The sequence below is a fragment of the Mus caroli genome, chromosome 17, assembly GCF_900094665.2.
Source record: "Mus caroli chromosome 17, CAROLI_EIJ_v1.1, whole genome shotgun sequence".
NCBI classification, from domain to species: Eukaryota; Metazoa; Chordata; class Mammalia; order Rodentia; family Muridae; genus Mus; species Mus caroli.
In genome coordinates this window covers 60,867,752-60,880,250 of record NC_034586.1, presented here as the reverse complement: position 1 = coordinate 60,880,250, position 12,499 = coordinate 60,867,752, and the positions used below count along the sequence as shown (strand labels likewise).

Genomic DNA, 12,499 nt, shown 5'->3' with positions numbered 1-12,499 from the left:
AAGCAAAATTTTAAAAGTCTTTCTGTCCAGATGCAATGTATGTGTCAGGTCTGAAACTTGTCTCAAGTAAAACGTGTTTTTTAAAGGCCGAAGAAATATCATCCCATTTAGATTCCTGTTATTAAATTACTGCTACTTTTTTAAGGTTATGGCTGAAACATGCCACCTGCGATTTGCTCCCACAAAAGCTAAAGGACACATCTGGAGCAAGGGTGGCCCTAAGCTCCTGAGCACTGGGACAAGCCCATGAAAAGAAGGAGCTATCCCTGCTCTTCAAACAAACAAAAACAATACAACCCACACGCAAATGATGATTATTTTCAAAATCATCCCGCTTAGGAAACCGTGAAAGTGAAGTCTCTGAACACAAGACATTTATCAAACCCATGAAATGCTCATTCCTGACAGCCAGTCACATCAGTAAAGCACAGGAGCAACGGCCAGAAAAACCAATAACCTTTACGTGCTGTAGATGAAGCAGACATCCCGAAGGAGAGGCTGAGACTTAGTAGGTGTACCGTTTTTAAAATCCCATAAAAAGAACGCTTCTCTAATCCCCAAGCAGGACATTTCCTCACACACAGGAGGAAAGGATGACTTTTGGAAATGGCACCAACCGGGTATGGTAAAGTTACATTTGTGGTTAATACGGGCAGGTTCCAGGGACACAGGACAGAGACAGCAGATACTGTGGTCTTCAGTGAAGGATGGAGGCTCAACTTCAGAAACGTCAGAAAGGCTCTCTCCTCACCTTCACTTTCATATGAGGCTGCGAGTTCATGTAACTGAACAGTTGCTCGTAGTTCCTGCACTGCAGATCCCACTCTGTGTATTCACTGAACCGAAAATCGTCTCCCAGTGGAGCCAGAAGAACTTTAGTGCGGAAAAGTTTTGACTTTTTCCGGTACTGATCCAATAGCATCTGAGCCCTGTGAAAGGGAAGGGGGAGATATAAAAAAATTATATCAGGAAAAGCTGACACAGCAGCTCAGGAAAAAGACAGCTTAGAAACCAAAGGTGTATTATATGAAAAAAAAAATTATTAATTCCTTTTAAAAATTAGGTTAAGTGAAATTTATAAGACATGTTTTCTCCATCATTTATTGTCTGTTTTAAATGGCTACAAATTCTTACTGTACGGAAGTTACATTGTTTCCCAATAGATGAGCTTTGAGATGTCATAGCCAACTGAGATACCAGTGTCTTCCTGGAATCCCCTTCCTTACCACAGCAATTAAACACCAGACAGCCCATGTTTTACAATAATCTCATATGTGAAGATGTAACGTCTCTCAACTACATATCAATACTGACCTTTGCTCTATTTTAATATCCCACTTTCTAACAATCAAAAATCTAATAATCTGGTAAAACGTGGAAAAAGCATATTTAGAAAATTTAGAAAAGCATATTTAGAAAAAGCATATTTAGAAAATTTTCCTAGAATTTTAATATTTTCCTTCCAAAGGAACAGCCACTCACTGTACAGCTGCCACCAACAACCTGGCCACTGTCACACTGTCCTGGTCAGTGGCTCCTGCTTGGCACCTGAATTTGCTATTCTGGTTTCCACCCTCTTGGGCTCTGAACCATGACCCTGAAAGGCCAGCCAAGCATGGCATGCTGATGTCGACAGCTTTTATACTTCAGAGTCAGTGCTCTAGAGGAACTCCCTTTGAGGGGACACTGGGACACCATTGAGAAAACAAGAAAACAGGCTCACAAAATGAAACTAAATAAGCAGATAAAGCCAGAGCCATTCAGGGTGGGGAGAGTCAAAGCTTGAGGAACTCATGTTTAAATGACAAGAGATGTTTCTCGCCTCGTATTCCAATCTTCACTTCACAGATTATCCTAAAGTAAATTTCAATTCCCAATATAAAACTTATGAAAGTACCTCAAAGAACATCAATAGGGGCTATTTTATGAAAAAATAACATTTAATTAAACTTAAAATCCCATATGGACATTCTGAAATTTATACTCTCTGAAACTGCTTTGCAAATACAAATTTTTAGCAATAATTTAATAGCTTCAAATTATCTTCATAGTAATTTCTTATAATATATAATTCTTAGTTTTAGTAGCATGATGAGTAAAATATAATCATAGTGATTTCAAATAATACATGATTCATAGTTTTCTAAGATTAGCATTTGGCGAGATAGTTATTAATCTTTATTACCAACTACCTAAACTCCACATTTTCTAAATTTATTTTTAATTATTACTTCTAATTTGAAATGCACATGAAAAATGAAACAAAACTCCCTCCCCCAGTAAAAGGAATTAAAATAAAATATAAGAGCAGATAAAACATGTACTGTAGATGAGCACTCAACTATATTGCTGAGGTAATAATACTAGTAATAAATAATAAAAATGTTGACTAATAAATAAACCCAAGCTTGTATGTGTGGTTTACACACAGAGAGAAGACAGTATGAGCACCATCATGCCTGGCATCCTTCATAACACCTACAGTATGTACTATCATATCTACTTATTTAAAAAGTTATTCAACCATGCCCATGTAACCTCTTCCTTGCTCTCTCTCAAACTCATAGCCTATAGCTATTTAATTATACATGTGTATGTATGCATAATTGATATATATTCCTAAAAATACCAGAGAACCCAGAACTGTTACTTTACTAAACTGTTTAAAAGAACTTTTAAATACAGATGATATTACATAATTATCAATTTATTCAAATGTATTGTTTTTCTAGGAGAATTTGGTATTTCTATATTACACCACCATGTATTACACATCTTTCACCTTTAGTGTAGTAACTGAACTTTACAGGAACCAAAATGAGAAACTCTATGTAACTTGAAATGAGACGTTTCCTTCATTATTGCATTTTTTTTCTGAAGAAGTGGTCCATCCTTGCAATTTTTATTCAAACGTATTTAAGTATAAATAATTCTAATTAAAGTTTTCTGTAAGTCAAAAACATCAGAAAGATACAAAAATGTGTATTCATCCGAGCTGTGCAACTCACCGTTACTGAAATTGTTATTAAGGTAAGAGATAATTATACTCTTCATGTGCTCCATTTTAATAAATGTGTTTTTGCAGTTGAGCTGCTTTTCTTACCACTTCGTACAATGAGGACCAAAAGTCTTATTATCAACAGAAGTATATGGAGTCAATCAAACCCAGTAGAAAGCTTTTACAGTGAGTGCAAAGGAGACAGCAATAACAGTGTATTGTAAGGTAGCCATTGTATACTGATCTGTCATTGTTCACTTGCCATTTAACTATAACGCACAGAGGTGCTGACATTCCAAAGCTGCATTAGATCTGGCCTGAATGAGGATAATGCTGGCTGCCAACACCCACTTATTCAGCCCTTCAACAACAGGGAAGTGAGTGGCCACAGTGTACTCGATGTCTTATAAAACACACATTTTAATACCTGCTTTGGACATTTCCAGGAGATATTGCTTCTGGAGGAACTCCCCAGGGACAGCCATATCTGCCTCCAGGAAGCCGTTTAAAATCAAACTGGCAGCATATTTTAGGATCAGGCCCACAGGTGTGAGGGATGTCGTAGCTGTAGAAGGGCATCATATGGCACAAAATATCTGTAGCAGATCCAAGATCTAAAATAGAAAGTCAACATATTTCCACTCATGAAATTGTTTCTTTCCAAAACTACCCAGATGCCATCGTTTTATACATATCTAGGAATTGCAAGTTGTGCCGTAAATCAGCAGGCATTTTTATCCTCCAGAAGCACTTCGCAGCCACAGCTGCGGGAAGATCTCTAGCTCACCCTCACTCCCCTCTCTTCTAGCTAGTAGAATTGAAATAGAAATGTCCCTGGTGAACCAGCAATTGCTGACCTGGAGCACACAACCTGAGCCAAAGTCAGAGTTACAGCTGGCTCGTGCAAAATCTCGACCTTGTCACTGCTGGGGTGCCAGCTTCTGCTACATCTGTTCCTGGGGACATACTGTGACAGTTAGGTCAGCCAGGGAGGCTTGATGAGAAGAGGTATAAGAGGGGGTCTGAGGGAACAAAGGAGGAAGGGTGGGCAGGGGAGGAAAGCCCTGGAGGAAGGCTAGCTCCCCTGGCAGGAAAGAAAGAGCAACACTGGAAAGCCCATGGAGTCTCTCCTGCTGGTCCCAGGGGAGGGAGTCGGCGGTATTTTCCATCACAAAGGGAGCCTAAAGAAAGAGGACCTTCCAATTCAAAAATCAAAGCAAACCAGACTAGTATGGAAATTCCATACTAGCCACTGAGAGAGGAATGTGCTTTAGTCAGTACCTCAGTCTCAGCATGGGACTACTGCCCAGTGCAGGGCAGAAGCAGACTACCAGGAAGACTAGAGGACTGTGGGGATGTGGTAGGCTTTAGCAGCACCCTCCTTTCACATATGTGTGGATCTCCAGTTGCTCCAATGGGTATTGCTGCTTTAATAAGGACATGGGAGTCAGCAAATATTTCTAAACAATGAAAATAACTGGTTCATTAAGAACAAAACACACAAACAAGCTACACCTAATTTGAAAACATCTTTCAGGGAGTGACATTCTCAAACCTACCCCAGAAGCCCTAACAGGCTTTAACCACATCTTTGTCAAAATTTTAAGCTAATCAAAACCTGCACTTCTGTGCTGTCCCCTGCAAGTGTCAATGAACTACACGCCCCCTAAGCTTGACATCAAAGGAAAATGGTCACTGACACTTCAGATATACCAGCAGGCCAGCATGAGTCCCAAAACTGGTGGTAAATAACCCCTACTTTCTTCTTTGACCAAGATATAACCTGAACCTAGCATCTTTCCAAAGAGCTTCCACTCTGCAGCTAATTTTATACAGTTCAATCTCCTGGATGTGTCTATATTATACTACATTAAAATGTAATTTTACATGTAAAGTTTACAAGTAAAGTGTAATTTCTTTATACACAGATTATCTTCTAGCTATGGTAAATACAGAAAACTATTCAATAATTTCTTACCAACTGCTAATTCAAAGTAACTTGAAACACACCAATTGTGTAGGCAAAGCTTCTACAAATTAATTGGTTTTCAAATTAAGGTGTATTTGGTTAAACTATACATGATATAACAAATACCCTTCGAGATCTGGGCCTCCCTGCTGGGTGAGTTTTCCAGAATTAAATATAGATAGAAAGATGGAGAGAGAGAGAGAGAGAGAGAGAGAGAGATTGTAGATAGGTGATAGATGATGGATGGATGGATAGATAGATAGATGTAGATATAGATGATAGACTACATAGATATGACAGATGTTGAAGATAGATGATGTTAGAGATGGAAAATCTATAGATGTAGATAGATGATAGATAATAGATATAAACAGATATAGATAGATGATAGGTAGAGGTAGACAGATGATAGGTCAATAGTTGATAGATAGATAAATAGATAACATAACTAATTACAGGTCAATAGTTGATAGATAAATAGATAACATAACTAATTACGTTCCTTATTGAAACAAAGGAACACATATGGGAAAGTTATTTTTTTTTTTATACAAAACCAACTTTTTTTCTGAAACACTGGTGGATGAATTACTCGGAAAGCAAGTGTAAGGTAGTCAGTGACCTCTTTGCAGCCTTTCAGCAAGGACATTCTCTGCAGAGATGGAAGTCAGACTCAACCACACTGGCACTGGAGCAGAGGCTTCAGTTTCAGGAACTATTCGACACTAAGTTCTACCTCCCCACAAATGTCCTCACAAATCTAAGCTAACATTTCTTTGCCACAAAAAGATAAATCAACTCAGGATGATTAGAGAGATGGAGAGGGGGATCATAAAGGATTTCATATAAGGTATGCCCTACAATAAAGAATCAACAAATAAAAGCAAATATAAAACACCCCACTGGGTACCCAGATGTAGACTTTCCACATCCTCCTCCTGGGTCTAGCTGATGAGTACCCCCTGACTTCCACACCATGATTTTTCCAAAATCTGCCAGATCTATCTCAGGTCCCACTCATGCCCTCCCCTGCCCAGTAACCAAACTCTAAGCTTCTACGGAGTCTCATATCCCTTACCCAACCGGTTTGAACACCCTCATGCCTGCCACAGTCAACCATTATACTCATATTAGGACCTACCCTATCAGTAAATACCCACTGATTCTTTCTGCAAAGCTTCCAATCACCCCACTTGGTAACTAGAGTTCCTACGTCCTCCTATACCAGGGTCTAGCCTGGTGAGAGCACCTTACTTTCCTATCCATGTATTTTTCAAAATCCATCAGATCTAACCTGGGTCCCACAACCAATGAACTAGCCTATTCTGGCCTCCCCTGCCTACTCCACAAAGGAGCTATAGACATTAGCCAGGATCATCCTATCTATACCCTAGTACACAAGAGTCTCCCAAATCATATACAAACTCTCATGCCAGCAAGATCTACCTCCAAACTTCAGCCTTGAATGAGGAAGCACAGTTTCTATACCAGCCTGGTCCTCTTTGTCCATTTGACTTCATTCCAACCAAGCTATACCCAACCATTATGTCCAACACTGTTGACATATCCTCTCTTCTGACAAAGCTGCTCTGTCCAGAACACACTCAACTAACAAAGGAAGTCCACACAACTGTTTCTCATCACAAAAATACAAGCAATAGTAAAAATCAAGCCAATTTCTTCTCTTCAGGACCTACCAGTCCTGTAGAAATGTTTATCTGTAAGAATTACATAGATGAATCCCAAGAGTCAGGATTTAAAAAAAAAAAAATCATAAACTTCATTTAAAAATTCAAGGAATTTTTAGAAATCACATACACACACACACACAAAGATCGATGAACTTAAGGAGAAAAAGATTAAAGAAAATAAATGCCTGAGTAGTAATCAAGAAAATGTGAAACAGAATATACGATAAAATTGACAAGGACAATCCCAGACTTGGGAATAGAAATCAGTCAGGAAATACAAACAAAGAAGACTCAAGATGAAATGAAGACAGATTTGGAGATCCCAACAATTCAACTAAGAAACTCAAAGGAAAACCTGTCAGGAAGAATGAATCAAGCAAAAGACAGAATATAAAGACTCAAATATAAGTACAGAATCTATACAGAGTTAAATAAAGTAAAACACAGGAAAGGAAAACAAAGAAAGCGTGGGAAACTATTAAAAACAAAAAACCAAAACAAACAAACAGAAACAAGCCTTTCAATTAGGCGTAGATGAGAAAGATGAATCCCAAGTCAATGGCACAGACCAGATCTTCAACAAGATCATAGAAGAAAAGCTGTCCAAACCAATGGAAAGCACACTTACAGGGATAACAGAAGCTCAGAGAACATCTAAAATAGAAGATTAGAAAAGAAAGTGCCCATGGCATATCATAGCTAAGACACTAAGTATATATAACTAAGAAAATATATTGAAAGATGTAAGAGAGGAAAAACAAACAAACACAAGTTACATATAAAGAAAAACTCACTAGAATAACAACTGATTTATAATTAGAAACTTTAAAAACCAAGACTCTAAAGAAAAAAAAAAGCAACCAAGTCCTAAAAGACTATGATAGCCAACCTAAAATAATATACCCAGCAAAACTATCTGCCATGATTGAAAAAGAAAACAACATAGAAAAAACAAACAAACAAACAAAACAACTTTCCACGATATAAACAGCTTAAACAAAAATATATCCAAGTAACCAAGCAAAGAAAAATCAGGAAGTATTATTTCAGGCCAAAGAGAAAACCAAGCATCTCAGAGAGACTGTGAAAAGAAATATGAAGCTACAATTATTAAAATACAAAAAAATGAGACCATAAACAATACCAAATATCAACAATATCATGATCATAATTAACATACATATTTCAATACTAACATTAAATATTAATGGACTCAGTTCTCCAATCAAAAGGCACAAACTGAATGAATGGGTCAATAAACAAAATCTAGGGTGGGAGAGATGACTCAGCAGTTAAGAACACTAGCTGCTCATTGCAGGACCCGAGTTTAATTCCCAGCAGTCACATGGTGGCTCATAACCATCCACAGTGGGGTCTGATGCTCTCTTCTGGTATGTAGATATATACATAAAATACATAAACAAATAATAACAAATCTTAAAAACTAATAAGCAAAATCTGTTACCTATAAGCAAAAACACAACTGGGTTTTAAAGATAGGAACCACCTCAGAGTAAAAGGACAGACAAGAGTTCTCCAGTAAAATGTAACCACAGAGCAAATAGGCATTGCTATCTGAATAGCCAGCTAAGTAGACTTCAAAGTAAAGTTAATCAGAGATAGAGAGGGACACTTCATTCCAGTCAAGGGAACAATTAATCAAAAAGACATTACTATGGGAAACCAATAGACACCAAACTCTGGGGTACCTAATTTCCTAAAATATCTACTATTGGATTTAAAGAAACAGAGTAACATTACTCAATTAATAGTAGGTAACTTCAATACACTTTCTCCAATAAACTAGTCATCCAAACAAAAATTAAACAAAAAAATCAGAATTTATTGGTATCACACAGCAAATGGACTTGCAGATTGTAGCCTCCCACAAGCCTGAAGCAGGCTGAGCCAGAACTGGACCTTGCTGCCACTAAGGAGATTACCTAGGGTGGAGCCTTCCTCCCTAGATTACTCTATTGTTCTGCCACTGTTGCTGTTCCTCTTCAAGATACTGCTACCTGCTTAGAGGCCCCAAAGCTATTCCGGAGACTATATGCCCTATCCTGCACTTCATCACCTGCAGCTGGTTCCAGGCTCCAAGGATGAATTGGTGGGAATGGGCCTCCCCACTCCTTTAAAAAGCGTGTCTGCCATTAAACATTTGAACCTTGAGCAGGCTAGCATGTCTTGGTTCCATTATTTCTCAACCCGCCTAGGCTCCCTCTTTTTTTTCAGTTCCAAGATGCCTTCCAGGCTCAAACCCGGACATGTGAGCCGCTGGCCGGCCCCAACAGCAGATATCTACAGAATATCCCACACAAACAGCAAAGAATACACACTCTACTCAGCAGCACACAGCTTCCCCAACAGAGACTACATCTTGCACGTGTGCATGCACATGTGATTATGTGTGTATGTTTATGTGTTGAGCGCGTGCACACAGACACACACTCTCACATACACACAAATCTTTATAAATTCCATAAGGTAGAAGTCTCTCCTTTTATCCTTTGAGAACACAATGAAATAAAACTGACAGCAAACAAATCATTAATAAATAAGCAAATTCAAGGAGAATAAATAACTAAGTACTAAATGAGGAATGAGTCAGAAAGGAAAAAAAATCTTGCTGGAACTAAATGAAAGTGAAACACAACAAAACCTTTGAGACACTCTGAAAACCACCCTACGAAGGAGGCTGACAGTGCGAGATGCCTACAGTAAATTTTTTTAAATCAGAAAGAGCATAATGGCTTATGATGTGACTCAAAGAGATGGAAAAACATGAACAAACCAAATGCAAATCCAGCCAATGAATATAATAATAAAAACCAGAGAACTTTAAACATACAAAGAAATAAAACAAAACAAAGCAAAAGAATCAACAAATCTAGAAACTAGAAAAGATTATACTGAGTGAGGTACCCTAAACCCTGAAAGACAAAAGTCACAGGATCTCTATGACTGAAGACTCCTAAGCTCCGAATCTCCTGATGTGAGTACATGGTCGGGATAACTCAGAAACCTGTTAAGGAAAGCAGGACCAACTGGGGAAGAGAGGTAGGAAGACTGTAAGAGCCAGAAGACAAGGGAGTTTGCTGAGGCTGTGCCTCCTGCTGATGTCAAAAGCTATACCCATAAAAGCCAACCAACATGCCTGCCCAGAAGAGATCTGAACAGGACACTGATGGACATGCTAAAGTAGATAGGAAAAGGCCAAAGGCTTCGAAACACTACACAAAGAATTACACTTGACTAAGGAATGCCAAGAGCAGGAGAAACAAGCTTCCCCAGGAAAGAACACAGCAACTGGTTATCTAATAGCAAAAGGTCAGCCCTGAAACATGAATACAGTAAGAATACAGAAAATATATTTAATACATATATGCATGTAGTAACAATTAATGTAAAAAGAGGCCATGGATTTGAAAGAGAGCTAGCAGGGTACATCGAAGGGTCTGGAAGGAGAAAGGGGGAAGACTGGAATGTTTCACTTATAATTTTAATGAAATCATATTATAGTCTCAAAAATAACCTCTCATATATGCAGTGTCCTCCAGAGAAAAGAAGGTAAATTCTATCTTAATTTGTGTGCATATAGGTAGGATGAGGACCTCTGGGAGGACAGAATCCATGCCATTCTAAGGACATTTCTTATAGGACACAGAGAGAGAGAAGGAAGGAACACCAGCTAGCTCTGAGACATGAGTTCTAAGGCATGCTCACTTTCTAAGAAAACAATACTTTTCCCACTAGACCAGTGGTTCTCAGGCTGTGGGCCGGGGCCCCTTTGGCAAACCTCTCTCTGCAGAAATATTTACATTGTGATTCATGACAGTAGCAAAATGACAGTTATGATGTAGCAACTAAAATAATGTCAAGGCTGGGAGCTACCACAGCTTGCAGAACTGTACTGACGGGCCACAGCACTGAGAGGGTGGAGAACCACTGATCGAATGCGCCATATTTACTACACGGATGAATAGAAACGGTCATCCTTATAAAAAGCCGAGAGAGTAAAAGCAGCAGCTGGCCCAGGACTAAATGCACACATCCATTTGCTCCTGTTGGTCATAAAACCAACTTCACAGTTTTCCAAATGTGAATTGGTACCGATATGTCTAAGAATCTTGATACAAATACAATGGGAAATAACTGTTCTATAGCAAAAACTATCTTAAAGCAGTCTAATATTCAAGGTCTGTACTATAAGTAAAATCCTCTGTGGTGTGGTGTTTTGAGTGAAAGTGGACTCCTAGGCTCGGCTCATTTGTTTGAATGTTGATCCCACTTGATGAAACTTTGGGGGAAGGAATTAGGAGGTGGAGGACGTGTGGTGGTGTAGGAGGAGGTCCGTCACTAGGCTGAGCTTTGAGGTTTTGAAAGCCAGGGTCATTCTGTTTGTAATTATGCCTAAACACCTAAGTTCTTGGCTCCTGCTCCAGTGCCATGTCAGCCTGCCTGCTGCCATGTCCATACCGTGAGGGTCATGGATTCCAATCCTCTGGAGCCATGAGCCCCAACAAATCTTTCCTTTTTTAAGTTGCCTTGGTCTTGGTGTCTCATCACAGCAACAGAAAAGTCACTAAGACCTCCACACTGCTGTAAGTTCAGTGCCCCTGAGACTTTACAGCACGGTCAGTGCAGTCGCCAATTGTCATCAGATTCTACATACCCCAATTCTGTCTCCAGAAAAACTCCAGCGTTTTATGCAAAGAGAAGTGTTTTTTGATTGCATAATGGACTCTCTGGATGAGCATGTGTGAAAATCCAGCACGCTTTAGAAGATAAGCCATTGTGGGTGAATGACCAAAGGGATCTATGGCCCAGCCCGATCGAGGTTTCACTCCTGTTGAGAGAGAAAGGAAGTGTTAATGTTCCTTTTTCATTTTTTGTTTTGTTTTAATGATAAGTGAAATAAGTTATGCTGCACTGAGAAGCATCGGAGCTCCAGTCACCTGGGCTTGAAGATCAAGGGGCTCTGATTATACTACCTCACAGCAATGATTATGTGACTGCCAGAAGTAGACCAATACCCAGTCTGTTGTGAGGGGTTAGACAACCCAGGAACTGCTGATTCTACAACTCAACTTACACCTCCAAATCCCAACAGTCTGCCACTGACACCTTCAAACAGCCCAACATCACCCTATCACACGCTGTCAGCACTGACCGAGATGACTTCACAGTGTGTCACTGAGTCTCAGGGGTTTCTGATGCTCTTCCTTTTGCTTTACCTAGAATGAGGTGAATGGAAGGCTTCAAACATGGCTCAGATCAGTTAGAAGAGCCATCAGCTAAAATGTGCCTCTGTTTCAGAGGAACGAAATGTGGTGAACATAAATAAATGTATAGGTTAGAGTTAATGACACATGAATATTCATCCAGCATTATACAAAGCTGGCCATTCAGCTGTTAGATTCCCAGGTAAGACTTTCTCCGTACGGGGTAAAACTTGGCATAACGAATAGAACTCTGCAAAGGTGTCTTGGTTTTTTTTTGTTTTTCATTCAAGCACCTGTTTAGCACTCTCTCACACATCTACAAATATGGGAGGGGCGGGGGTTACAAAAATGAGTGGAAGCTGACCCTGGATCTAGTAGAAACACTATCATTCAGATAGCTATGACCCAAAGTAACTGATAAGACAGCAGAACGCCCTTGCTGAATACTTCTAACATGAGAAAATGCTCAAGATTAAAGCAAACCAAAGACATGAAACCTGAATGTAACACAAGGTCCTGGACTGGACACTTGACTCTGAGCAGTGAATTCTGCTAAAAAGCTACGGTCCTACATTTCTACATAGAATGCCAATTATTTATATAAAAGTATTGTTTA

The 12,499-nt window shown here is 39.2% G+C and overlaps 1 protein-coding gene across 2 annotated transcripts in view; it reads right to left on the bottom strand.

Moving 5' to 3' along the window:
• Man2a1 (mannosidase alpha class 2A member 1) overlaps window positions 1–12,499 on the bottom strand; it is a 157,114-nt gene that overhangs the window by 86,727 nt on the left and 57,888 nt on the right. For both annotated transcript variants that reach the window (XM_029471006.1, XM_021185720.2), the window contains exons 6-8: window positions 11,334–11,507; window positions 3,426–3,612; window positions 752–929 (exon numbers count right to left, since the gene is read on the bottom strand). In XM_029471006.1, coding sequence (XP_029326866.1) covers window positions 752–929; window positions 3,426–3,612; window positions 11,334–11,507 — 539 coding nt within the window. The remainder of the gene's footprint in view (window positions 1–751; window positions 930–3,425; window positions 3,613–11,333; window positions 11,508–12,499) is intronic.